The sequence below is a fragment of the Clinocottus analis genome, unplaced genomic scaffold (assembly GCF_023055335.1).
Source record: "Clinocottus analis isolate CAN_PGR_092001 unplaced genomic scaffold, fCliAna1.0.p SCAF_15, whole genome shotgun sequence".
In the NCBI taxonomy this organism is placed as follows: domain Eukaryota; kingdom Metazoa; phylum Chordata; class Actinopteri; order Perciformes; family Cottidae; genus Clinocottus; species Clinocottus analis.
Window position 1 is genome coordinate 5156232 of NW_027175876.1, and position 14208 is coordinate 5170439.

Below are 14208 nucleotides of genomic sequence, written 5' to 3' on the forward strand. Positions count from 1 at the left end.
TCGGCGGCGGGTTTGCGCATGCGCGATTCATCTGCAGTCTGGAGTCTGGACGCGCAATCTCCTCTTTCCTCTCTGACTGCTACTGAGAGACTGACCGCCTGTGAATGCTTTGGGACGGCAAGGGGTGCTCACGGAAGCACCTGCTGCTCGTTGAGGATCTGCAGAACAACACGTGGTTTCACGTCAGATCTAAAAAACACCAAAGCAATCTTCCAAAGTCTCCAATAACATCAGAAAAAAGTCGATACATTTGTCGGTAGTCGCTTTTGACAAAACAAAGTCGCCAAGAAGATTTGAAAAATTGTCAGATTTAGCAACAAAGTTGCCAAGTTGATAACACTTATTCCAGAGTGCACCCACTTCTTCTTCATTTGACTTTATGTCAATCGGTCAATATACAAAACCTCCAAGTACTCCCCCTGCTGGAGATGTGACGAATTACATATACTGAAAAACTAACGTTTACCTTAAAAGTATTTGTACCTACAAGTGAATAACCAGTGGTGAAAAAAATAAATAATTTTAAAACACCCATAATAACATATAATAAAAAGTCCTGCAGCCAAAAATAAATAAAGTGGATTATTGTATAGGATGATTATGAACATGTACGCATGCAGTGTTTCATGTTATTGCTCAGTGTGGAGCTAATTTATGTTAGTTCGCATTTAATAATCTATAACAATGTATGATAGTTTGTAAACTGATTTTATTTGTGTATGTATCATCTTCATCCCCAAATTAACTAATAACTAAGTAGTACGACAATACTTGTAAGCTATTTTTATCTACACTTTTAAATGCTCTTATTTTCTGAATTAGTCGAATTATATTTTAGAAATTCCTAATATAAGTTGACGCTATTCAAACACACATATTACCAACGTTTTTGAATTCATGTAAAAAAAACAAACTTTTGCCACATATTTTGTGGTTTGGATAGTGTGAAAAGCATCAGGTGTGGTCGGACCACATCAAATACAAATACATCTCCAATCATTACCCACGATCTTAATGTAATTCTCACAAAAATATAGTAGAAATCCCAGGTCAATCAATGTATACAGGTCTGTGAAGCTACAGACAATAATACAAGAATAACACCGGGATATTATAGCGGAGTTACCTCCAAAATAAAAGCATTAAAAAAACATAAAATTGAATGTGTTTTTTTCTTCAGGCTGATGTGATTCTTGTGTATATTTATACACAATATATTCAAAGACTGATCTTCATTTAGCGGGTCTCCAAGTTATGTTGTGTGACTAAGCTTATCCTGTTACTCCATATATAGAACAACGTGGTCGTAAATGTGATGTGAATAATTCTGGGACAATAAGTGCCATTTTACCTCAAGTTCCACATTAAATAGTATCTGTAGCTATTTACGATGGAAAAAAATGCCACATTCGGCAATGATGTATTTATTTCCAACGCCTCATCCCGGAAGCACCATATTTAACTCTCGTCGTCTTGACACTTGTGGTCCACGCTCCGGTCGAGCAGCCAGCTGAGGGGGGTATTTAGTATTTGTTAACAGCACGACCACCGAGCAGCTCCGAGTCTCTGCCCGGAACCCTCATCATGCATGGGGGCAAGAGAGGACTGGTGGCTCCGCAGAACACTTTTCTGGAAAATATTGTCCGGCGCTCCAGCGGTGAGTTTTACTGTGAAATTAAAAAAGAAAGAAAGAAAGATAGAAAGAAAGAATGGACGTTGATTCGGCAGGTCACCCACAGCACCACACAACGCTGCATGTGATGCTGAAGTAAACCTTCAATGTTATGTCTGTGGAATGGAAAGCAGCAGCAATGAAGACTTGAATGTTGTAATTTCCACTTTTTATGCAACTACCTAACAATGAAATATAAATAATGCCCTAGTGTCCAAATTCCCTCAGTTAATCCATGCAAGTCAGTATGATAGTTTATACTTACGATACCCAGTAAGACATTTATTAATATACTATTATTATTAATACATAATATCAATATAAACAAGAATGTTTACTGGCCTGTCAAAATTCATTTTGATGTTTTATTACTCATTATAAGATACTTTTTCTGATGAGCTTTATTTCTGATGAGTTCTTCTGGATTCAACTACTTCTTGAATTTTCCTTTTCTCTTTCACTTACATTATTGCCTTATGTTGCAATTATAATTGTTAGTATGTGTTGTTTGTATTTCAGATTATCATTGTATTATCATTACAAGTATGTTGGGCATTGACAGACACAGAGACAACTAATAGCTTCCCAATAAGAGTGAGGCTGTGATGCTCCTCATCACAAGATGAAGTGCACAATGTCAGACAAACTGTACTGTAAAGACCAAGATTGGTCAATTCATTAAATGTCTCACCTCTGTAGTACATTTTGTGACAAATTTATTCTGTTAAAATAATTTGAAATTCAGTCATTATTGTCTGAATCTCTCCAAAAATGTCCTCAGTCATTTCTGTCGAGGCAGCAGTTTTGGTGCTGCTATGAAGCTGGACAACTTTGCAGCTCCTCATCAATATTTAATTTACATTAAGGGAGGAACATAAACATTTTATCAACAACTATTTCTGCTGAGTGACTCGTCTAATTGCCATTGTTTACTGCTTTAAATAGTCATGATCTTGGTTCCATTATGATTATTAAAATAAGGCTAATAGTGGAACAGTTGCTTTACAGTGATTTGCTATATTTCACATACAGATTTCAACACTTTATATCTTGTATGTAATATCTCTGAATCATGACACTGGTCACCAGGAGGATTTATACAAGGCTGTATTTAAAAATAACACCGAAATATCAGATTTAACTGACATACCCCAAAGTGTTGTTCAACAAGTGCCCATAAGGTTTATTGTTAGTCTTGACTAGTTTTGTTTCAGACTGCTGTATATTTTCTTGCAGAAACCAGTTTCCTGTTGGGAAACGCACAGATCGTGGAGTGGCCAGTCGTTTACAGCAACGATGGATTCTGCAAGCTGTCTGGATACCACAGAGCTGAAGTCATGCACAGAAGCAGCTCGTGCAAGTAAGATGCCGTTTGTTGTTTGATGATCTGACCAATATCTTGCATCTAAAAGTGAATACAAAAAAGATTACAGTGTTTTTTCTTTTTCATATTGAATCTCAGCACCAGCACTTCCAATATATCTTTATTTGTCAGGAGCTGCGCTTCTTGATTAACACAAGAAAAGAAAAAAACACTGTAAATGAAACCAGATTTTTGCCACAAAAAAAGGAGCTTTTATCTGTTGTCTCTGTCCAAATTTTAAAAGGCACCATACAATCTGATCTTCAGACATACAAATCTATTCTATAAAAGGTAAAATAATTATGGATTGGGTCAAATTGGACAGAGGACTAGAACCTATGCAATGATCTTGTTGTTGTCATCGTAAAAAAATGTGACTACTGATTTGCAGCAACTCCAATAAAGCTGAAGAAGAAGAAAAGATGTTTAGTACGAGTTAATGATGTCTGTCTTTAATGTTCTGCCTTTCTTTCTTAAAACAACACGCTCCCTTTTGCTTTTTTTTTGTGTCGGTCTCCCTTTTTTTTGCAGTTTCATGTATGGTGACCTGACTGATAAGAAGACTATAGACAAAATCAGACAGACCTTCAATAACTATGAGTCTCATTTCTATGATGTTCTGCTCTATACAAAGAATAGTAAGTTTCACTATAGATTTACTATTTTTCATACTAAAAATCATCAAATGCCTGACGACAATTGTGCTCTCTCACAACTCCTTTAAACTGTTTCCTACAGGAACACCGATATGGCTCTACATGCAGGTAGCTCCAATCAGAAATGAGAACAATAAGGTGGTGCTTTTCCTCTGCACCTTCAGAGACATCACGCTTTTCAAACAGCCGATTGAAGATGAAACAACTAAAGGTGAGACAGTTCATATGTTTGTATCTGGTTCAAAGGGTTTCAACCAGAATGCATTCAGTATTGAAGTGAAATCATGACACACCATTTTGGTTCATTCACTTCTGGCATTTTAATGACTTACTTCACACACTCAAGGGTTACAACACACATTTACATCAAGTAGATATCTCATTCAGGTCCAGCCAAAGCTCAATTTAATCCAACAACACCATGGAGGGTGCAGTGCAGCTGAGTGGCTGTGACTTAACAGACGTTTGTTTCCTGGTATGTAGCATACAACTGTCCAGGTGTTGTGTGTGCGGGTCAGTGAACGCTGGTCTCTGAGGGCGCCATGTCCCAGGGGATTAAGTGTGCCACTAAGACTTTTACATACATCAAGCAGAAACAAAAGACACTCAGGCCACATGGGGATGGCACATGCCATTCTGATTATGAACGGAGGGAATAAAAGAATCGGTCCGCAGCCAGTTGATTCAATTTGAAAACATTTAGTCCTGCTCAGCATGTGTCACAAGTGCTGTTTTGTCCTTTTTGCTTTGAAATACAGTAAAAAAAAAAAAATTAAAAAAATCTTGTACAATCACATGGATTGGACAAATTCTGTTCTTTCTAAACTGAAGGTAGCTCATAAACCTGCCAGCCTGATTGTTGATGCTGAAGAGAAGAAATAATGTTCCAACAATTAGGAAATCACTTCATTGAAATCGCAGTTATGTAGCCTCAACGTGTTTTCTTCACCAAGATAATGACCATTATTTGAAGTGACATTACAGCATTGTTTGTAGAATTCAAATCTGCATACAACGGTTTGTCTTTTTTGTCTCTGAGCAGGATGGACAAAGTTTGCCAGACTGACGCGGGCACTGACCAACAATCGCAACCTGGTGCAGCAGTTAGCGCCGCTGAGCACTGAGCTCAGCCACAAGCCGTCCAGACTGGCTGAGGTGAGGAGCGTCCGGGTCTAGAGGAAGAGTTTGCTATTTATCTCCCTAAAAATACCACAAGCTAAATCAAGAAACTGATTTAAAGACACTGGTAGAACATCCAGATTCTGAGATGAGTATATTTTATAAAAATAAAGAAAAAATCCACCCTAAATCTGCACAACTAGAAGGATCTCCGATGAAACTGTTGTTCCTTGTTGCACATAGCGTGTGACTTTGTACTCACAACGTTAAATATTCCCCTCTCTATAAAGGCTCTTCAGCTGGGATCAGACATCCTCCCTCAGTACAAACAGGAGGCCCCAAAGACCCCTCCGCACATCATCCTCCACTACTGCACCTTTAAGACCACCTGGGACTGGGTCATCCTCATCCTCACCTTCTACACCGCCATCATGGTGCCCTACAACGTCTCCTTCAAGACCAAGCAGAACAATCTGGTTTGGCTGGTGCTGGACAGCGTCGTGGACGTCATCTTCCTGGTCGACATCGTGCTCAACTTCCACACCACCTTCGTGGGTCCTGCCGGGGAAGTCATTTCAGACGCGAAGCTCATCCGGATGAACTACCTGAAGACGTGGTTCGTCATCGACCTGCTGTCCTGTCTGCCCTACGACATCATCAACGCCTTTGAACACGTGAATGAGGTGAGTCAATTTGCATTCATGTATTGCTGAAAGGGTTTACGTGTTGGTCCTTCACACTGCATGAAAATATCAAAACATTTCTGATTGATTGTTTCTGTTAAGGATGTCTCCACGTCTTCATCTCGAGCGAGTCATCTTCGTGATTCCTCCATTTTCCACAGGAACACCACACGAGCAGAAGACTCTCTCCTCCCAGTAAGGAAATACATTTGTTGTTGTTTTTGTAATCTTTTAAAGCCTCTTCAATCAATAGTTGTTGTTTTTATATTGACAATAGATCAAATGACTGCATATATTGCAGGAATTAAACATTTGGTCGATTTAATCAAAAAAGTAAAAAAATGGTGTAAAACTTTCAATCAGAAGTCTGAAACAAAAAATAGTCTAAAATTGAAATAGCTTCAGTTCATAATCATAGACTATACAACCCAGAAACATTCAAAAATATTTAAAATTATGAATGGATTATCGTGACTTAAATGACCATCAAAATATTTGCCGATTCCTTCATCCTTGTAGGGTCTCAGCAGTCTGTTCAGCTCCCTGAAGGTGATCCGCCTCCTCCGGTTGGGTCGGGTGGCGCGTAAACTGGACCACTACCTGGAGTACGGAGCAGCCGTCCTGGTTCTGCTGGTGTGCGTCTTCGGCCTGGTGGCCCACTGGCTGGCCTGCATCTGGTACAGCATCGGGGACTACGAAGTCATCGATGAGACCACCAACACCATTAAGACGGACAGCTGGCTCTACCAGTTGGCCCTGAGCATCGGGACTCCTTACCGCTACAACGCCAGTGGTACCGGACAGTGGGAGGGGGGTCCCAACAAAGACACCTTGTACATCTCTTCTCTCTACTTCACCATGACGAGTCTCACCACCATCGGATTTGGCAACATCGCTCCGGCCACAGATGGAGAGAAGATTTTCTCTGTGGCTATGATGATGGTGGGCTGTGAGTACACAATCACTTTCCAACATTAAGCGCTATTTTATATCCAGTCCAAATATTTCAAATCTTCTAAATAGATTAAAATATTTTCTAAATCACATTTTATAAAATAAAAAGACAGGTCTAATAGATTGTTTCTGACATAACAAATAGTAGTATTACTATTCCTTGTATGAGTGGTGGTTAATGGAGCAGTTAATGGAGTCACACAGCCTCACAATACACATACAAGCTCTTTCCATCACATGCACACACACACGTTTAAACGATTAACACATAGCTTGCAATCGTCCCTGTGCTCTTCCAAGCCTCCGACAAATGGCACAAACCCGAAATGTATCAATTGCCGGTGGACAGTTTGTCAAGTGAAATTTAAGCGAAGCTTTTCAGAACAGCTTAAATCAAAGTGACTGCTGTTTTTCTACTTCAATGGACGCACAACCTTGACAGTCTAAATAAAGCTGAATAGAGGACAAGGGAACAGCAGCTCCACTGTGTCACAGGGATACAGTATGAAGGCAACGTCTATTGAAGCACACATAATTTAAAAAAGGTTGCCGCAGTTATGATCTGTACTCTCGAAGTATCAAAGTTTTGCTTTTTTTACCTCGGTGTCATACCGATTTCTACTGGCACTTACTGTCTAAATGACATGTTCCACGTCCTATCGACATGCATCAGTTTATACTGGTATCTTAGCTGCATTTGGCATTAAGTTGAATTTCAAGATGGGATGTTGCACATCTAAGTCTGAGACACATAAAAATAATTCAATAAATACAAGAGAATGCAAGAATTTCATGGTTTTGTCTTTGAAACTTTGTCTTAGCAAAGTAACACAGGACTGATATTTAGCTATAGCCGGCCCAGCTAGCTAACCCAACTAGCTGGACCAGCTAGTTAGCCCAGCAAGCTACTCCAAAGTGTCTCAGTGACAGCTGCCTGTGAAGAGAGGACGTCTGCCACTTGTTAAAGTGACGCAAGCTACCGGTTGATGTCTGCAGCTGCAGGTGTGAAGTGATTATGCCAGCTGCGCAGCATTATAGCCGCTTTCCAGTCTCCCCATCACTCCACAGCATACATTCACCCTTTGATGCCATTTCCATCCCATCCATGCGTTCATCCGTTCTTAATTAATATGCCAGCACAATCTTGCAGGAGCCGAAACAATCTGGATGCATTTACTTGCATGCGAGTCACGGTCATGTGCTCCACTGCCCGGCTGGTTGTCTGCCAGCTGCCGGTAAAGCAGCATATGGTGAAGATGTGCAGATTTCAAATTCAAGCTCAGAACCATTGAGTCATAGTTGGTTCTTGCAGATAAACATGAGGGGTAGCAGAAATCAGCATTGTTAATTTAGATGATTTTATCTCAACTTGACGTGTAGTTGGCTGGCTTTTAACAAAAGGCAACACACACATTACATACAGACACATGCATGCGCAGATGTAGTTTTCTCTGTCACTTTAAATCTTATTCTTATGTGTACATAAACAATTCTTTACAGTATCCGGTGATTGTCTGGTTGTGTAATTCACATTAAGCTGCCGTCTCACTGATTCATAATGAACAATATTAGGGACAAGTTCATGCAGTAAACTGATGTAGCTGAGTCCAGGTAAAATAACCACCTTAACAGCAGCCACGGTAGAGTATTTTTATTTTACATTCTGTACATGGTTTTGATTCAGATCCAGTGGCGATGCAGTTTTGAATAACACCAAACTGTAAATTAGATCAAGCTTCATTAGATTAAGGTCTTGAGTTACAGGGAATCACAAGCGATGCAGTCACTAAAACGATTTGTAATTTAGACAACAGTGAACAATATCTTCACCCCAAATGTTTTATTCACAAAACAGTCTAGTTGCCTCAAAGGGCGTTTTGATTATGTGACGTTATTACATCTAAAACAATACATCAAACCAGCCTGATTTAAATAACGTTGAACCGCTCTATAAAAATAGAAATCTATTTTTATTCAGGTGTCTGTATTATTTCCATCACCCACTGCAGTTACAGTAATAGCTTCACCTTCAGTGTCACTGCTTCCACTTTCAGCCTTTGCTTACAGTTCCTCCGTCACGACTCGCCTTCCTTCCCTAACCTTTGGCCCACTCCTCTAAAACAGCATGTACAGCGATGTAATCAAAACTGTCAGGGAAACACAATCTGACGGCCACGCTTCAAGGTCTGTACTTCCAAAACTAAACGCCCATTATTCTTGTGGTGTTTCGATCTCGAAGATCACTCAGTCACACTGAAGTGTCGGGTTCAATTACGGCCAAAATATCTCCTGCTACAGATACAGTAATTATGCGAGAGGAAAAGAAGAAAGGGGGAGTTTGCCTGCAGGCTCAAGTGTAATAAAAGGACAATGAGCCATCACGTTGGATATGTATCCTAACCTCTGTGATCCTACTGTGGCGACTGGAGACGACTCTTTCCTCTTGAGTGGGTAAAACCTCACGATAAGAGATACTGACTGACTCTTTGAGGTCACTGCGGCACAGAACTCGTACTGAGGAAATGTGCATTATGAATTACATTATAAGCGCTCAATCCACGACTCTGATTATTTGCATGGGAGTAAAAACCTTTCAAGTTGTTACCCTAAACATGATCATTTTTAATGAATTATAAATAAGGACCTTTTTTTAAACTAAGGAGGAAATGGTAATCTTCAGAGGAATAGGAATGGAGCAATTAATGGATTGTTTTATTTTATGGTATTATGGTAATGAAATAGTCAACTGATTGAATCTTAAAGGGAAAATAAATCGCTAATGTAAGATGTAAGTGTGATATCTTTAATGTATCGTGTAGGTTTTAATATACATATTCTAAGGTGGAAGCTAATTTACATGCATACCCATTAAGACACCTTATGCTCAATACTTTAATTTGTGAACTCTTTCATTTTGCACGTGTACGTATATTTTTGGGAAATTGAAATGTTTTAACTCAGCCACCTACATAAAATATGCATATAATCTATGATGATTCTCAAGTGTGTAATCATCGAGTAATTAACACAAAAGTGTACCTAAATAATTGTATAAATGCTGAACAATGTTTGGAATACAAATCCTAAAGATTTTTTTTTAAACATTCAGACCATGTGAACCAAACTCCTAATGCTCCCACGTGGTTTCCTAGAATAAAACATAACGTTCCTTCTCATGTTGAATAAATCAGCTCTGCATGTCCCGCTGCTTTGTGTCTTTTTCTTTTAGCGCTTCTATATGCTACTATCTTTGGAAATGTCACCACCATCTTCCAGCAGATGTACACCAACACAAACCGCTACCATGAGATGCTCAACAACGTGCGCGACTTCCTGAAGCTTTACCAGGTGCCCAAAGGTCTGAGTGAGAGGGTGATGGACTTCATCGTCTCCACCTGGGCCATGTCGAAGGGCATTGACACGGATAGGGTAATATTAACTAAGTGTCTTTTGTGGGCACTTGTGTCTGCGGCTGTAATCCTGCAATTTCCCCACTGCGGGACGAATAAAGGATTATCTTATTTTATCTTATTGTTGTTGGCAGTAGGAGCTCATGAAATGTCCCATTTTAGTAACACACTCTAAAATATACATAATGTACTTAATTAAAATGTGATAAAATGCAAATAGTAGCCCAGAAAAGACAAACAAAACCAGCTCCAAATGGGGACATTCACATTTTTCAGTGGGTTGCAATTTAGATGCCGTCAAATCCTACACACTGCACCTTTAAAGATAAACATCTGTCTAAGTTTTCTTTGTGACGACTTGTTACTAAAGTTTCTGCCATCGTCGTTGACGTGCCTCCCTGAAAGCTCTTTGGCTTTATACGGTGCGATACCACGATGATAGAACTTATATCTGATATCTTCACCGTCTCTCTCAGGTTCTCTCGATTTGTCCCAAAGACATGCGCGCGGACATCTGCGTGCACCTCAACAGGCAGGTTTTCAACGACCACCCGGCGTTTCGTCTGGCGAGCGACGGCTGTCTGCGCTCCTTGGCGGTGGAGTTTCAGACCACACACTGTGCACCCGGTGACCTCATCTTTCACGTGGGAGAGAGCGTGGACACCCTGTGCTTTGTAGTCTCCGGCTCACTAGAGGTCATCCAGGACGAAGAGGTCATCGCAATACTCGGTAATCTAACGCAACCTTACGACATACACAGGGTCAGGTTTTATCTGGGCCTGTGGGTAAAGATAAAACCAGAGCAAAGGTTGCCTCGGTGCAAAGATGCATTCATGATTCAGTGCTGAATATTTCCCTCGGTCCATTCAAATAAAAAAGACTTCCAGGCTCATGTGAGATGTGTGATATCTCTTTAAACACTGTGGTCATGTCTGGCTCCACGCAGGGAAAGGTGATGTGTTTGGAGACGTGTTCTGGAAAGAGACCACGCCGGCCCGGGCTTGTGCAAATGTCCGAGCGTTGACTTACTGCGACCTGCACGTCATCAGGAGAGACGCCCTGATGCGGGTGCTGGAGTTTTACACCGCGTTCGCCAACACGTTCTCCCGCCACCTCATCCTCACCTGCAATCTACGAAAACGGGTAAAAGTCTGATGGATAGCTTTTTTCTTTCCATGTGGTTTTCATTGGAGCCATGTTGGTTTCTTAAAGGGCATTTTATGCTTTTGTTAGAGTAGACAATAAAGGTGTCACATTATATGCATCTTAATTACTAACTCATGCCGTGCATCCACACTTTGCAAAAATAAGCTTATAAAGGGTCAATTATTGAAATAGTTCAACCTAAAACTAATAAATATTTGATGAACTCTTCTATAAAATACATATTAATCCCATTAAGGCATTGCGATGTATTGCTGTTACAGCCTGTTGCATATACATCGCTGTAATATCCTCCTATGGGGTGCACATCACATCGATTCTTCATGAATATTCTCTTTATAGTCAACGTGGGTCGTTGGGCTCTTTGTTCAGGACTGGTTTGTGTGAACAGAGATACTTCTGAGGTGCGGTAGATGTTCTCAATCAGAATATGCACTTTTATTCGGAAATTAGACATTCATGTATGATCTCTGTGTCGAGAAAACTTCAGGAACACAGTCAAACCACGACAGAAACATGGAGGTTTATGATTATTTCATAATGTTTTAAGTAGCTATGTACTTTCAATTTCCGCTGACTTTTCCAGTGTCTTGCAGCTCCATTATGAGAGGGCTTACGTAATAACAGATACTGAAATCCCATGGTCAGTGAAGCAGCGCCAAATCAAAACAATTTCAAGGAAAATTGTGGCTACATGTTTAAATATGTATGTATTTTTAAAATGTATTCAGTGAAAACAAAACCATATATTATTGATTTGAGCAGCTTTAGAAACAATTTGTGCTGCATAGGTTTAAGATCGGTCGTTGCTCTCTTTACTCATGTACTCTGTTGATTTGCATGCATGTGCATCTTTACTGCACATGCAAGCTAAAAATGTTGTAAACTGTAAAATCAGTGACCGAAAGCAACTCCTCAAATGTGGTTTGCTTTGTTTTATTAGCTGTGTGTCATATCGGAACATTTTGAACCATTTCCTTTCACTTTCAGTGGGAGTTTTGCATTTTTTGCAGTTGATTATATCAAACAGATTTGTATTTTGTTTAACCATAAAAGTACCCTAGTGCTTGTGTTTGAAACTTCCAGTCACAGAGATTGTCTCCCACAACGTGGCGTTAAACACAACATCTAAGTTAGCTAGTTTGAGATGAACCCCCAGATGATTTGATCTTTTACGTCTTGTAAAATTCAACATGTGGGGTCGGAGGGGATCCTCGATATGACTGACAAAGGGCATGTAGCAGTGCTTCGTATCCAGGAAAGTTTTCCCACGAAAAAGAAATCTGAACTCGGAACTGTTCATGAACACGATTGTATGTAGTTACTATCACCGTTCATCTCGAGCATGTTTGAAAAAGTCCAAGTGCGGTCCTAAGAAGTTGCATACATTGATTTTCTTTGTCTTCTGATGGAATCCAGAAACTCCCTGGAGCTCGATATCACTCTAATACTTCATTACATCCGTCACAGGTTTCCTTCATGCGATGCTGCTTTCAGTTCTTTAATATTTCAACAGGTCGCCATGCTTATCCTGGCTTTAAAGGAAGTATTATAGCATGCTGCATTAGTATGTATGTATGCATGCGTTGTTTCCTCCAACTACAGCTCTAGACTATTGGATTGGAAATGAGGCCTCGATGTGAATACCCCACATTGTTGTCCTCATGCACGGTTCCTCCCTCTTGCAGGTCATCTTCAGAAAGATAGCTGATGTAAAGAGGGAGCAGGAGCGCCAGAGAAACGAGGTGACTCTCTCCATCCCCGAAGACCACCCAGTCCGCAAGCTGTTCCAGAGGTTCAGGCAGCAGAGAGACACTCAACCACCGGGAGAGTCTCACTCTTACTTTGGTCATAACTGCGTACAGGTGGAGCCGCAGCACCACCGTCACTCCGAATCAAACTCTTACACACAGTGTCAGTCCGCATCTCCTCAGCAGCACGAGTACAGCTCCACGGTGCAGAATAATGCACCCTGCTCAGGAATGGGGAACGCGGGCGGCGGCGGCGGCGGCGGCAGCATGGCTGCACCTCCACAAGCATTTGTCCTCGCTGAGACTGCAGAGCAGAGCTGCACACGGGAGGCTGATGGGGAGTCGACAGCGAGGCCTGGCGCAGAGAGCCAGCTTTGTCCGAGGGTCAGCAGCCCCGCGAAGAGCAGCGGTGCAGGCGAAGAGAGAGCTGGAGGCGGCGTCCCCCGCAGCCGTGGTGCCCGAGGCTGGGCGAAGTTTAAAAACGCCGCTTCAGCCGCACCACCGCCTCCTGTTGACGAGCCGGAGAAGAAGCCACAGAAAGCAGAGGAGTGGCAGAAAGGACCCCCGTCCTTAGAACTCCTGACAGTCGCCATCAAGATGCAGGATCTGGAGGAAAGTGGAGAGATGGGGAGCACAGAGGCGGGCAACAGTGCCGGAGAGGCAGGTGAAGAGATAAGCGCCCTGCACAAAACGGACTCCTGTGACAGCGGTATCACAAAGAGCGATCTGCGCATCGACCGAGCCGGAGATTCGAGGAGCTCCTTTGAAAGGAGCCCGATGGAAAGAAGCCCTCTGGAGAGAAACCCGTTTGAGCACAGTCTCGGGGTCGACTCCCTCAAACAGTCTCTTGTTCAGCCGGTGTCTGAACAAGCGCTCCTTCAGGCCGCCTTGCATGAGGCCAAGCTGGAGCTGAAGGGAGACATTCAGAAACTGAGCGGCCGCCTGTCGGTGCTGGAGTCTCAGGTGAGCGAGATCCTCAGGCTGCTGTCGATGAAAAGACGACTCTCGCTGCCGCCGACCTCTTCCCCGAAGGCCAGAGTAAAATACCAAGACTCAGTCTCCGGCTCCAAGCCGGTCACACCGAAGGCAGACGATGGGCCTTTTTGAGTTGACTGATTTGAACACCCAGAACCTGGATCTCTTAATTAAACACTGATTTACATCAGCACCAGTTTGCATGTCCTGCTGGACTCTGGCCTGCCAAAGCAATGTCTCACATGAAGCACCATCACTGCATGCAGAATACCATAACACAACAGGGGTTGTGAGGCACTTTTTTGGTCCTGTGTATATAGATTTAGGAATGCCAAAAAGAAACAGGAACAATTACTGAACAAACACTTATTGCAAGGAAAAATACGTATATATTAGAGGCGTTATAAAAAAGGTATAGCTATGTATCTCATGAGTGATCCTCTGATGAAGGCTTTGGTTGA

At 41.6% G+C, this 14208-nt stretch overlaps 1 protein-coding gene across 1 annotated transcript; it reads left to right on the plus strand.

Annotated features, from left to right (window-relative positions):
* The first annotated feature begins 1584 nt into the window (after positions 1–1584).
* On the plus strand, positions 1585–13879 carry LOC137785779 (potassium voltage-gated channel subfamily H member 5-like). The gene is made up of 12 exons (XM_068577276.1): positions 1585–1657; positions 2909–3032; positions 3567–3673; positions 3774–3902; positions 4734–4846; positions 5101–5493; positions 5596–5688; positions 6013–6442; positions 9677–9876; positions 10334–10586; positions 10804–11000; positions 12710–13879. Exons 1-12 carry the CDS (start codon positions 1585–1587, stop codon positions 13877–13879), a joined length of 3282 nt encoding a protein of 1093 aa, XP_068433377.1.
* Positions 13880–14208: the final 329 nt, after the last annotated feature.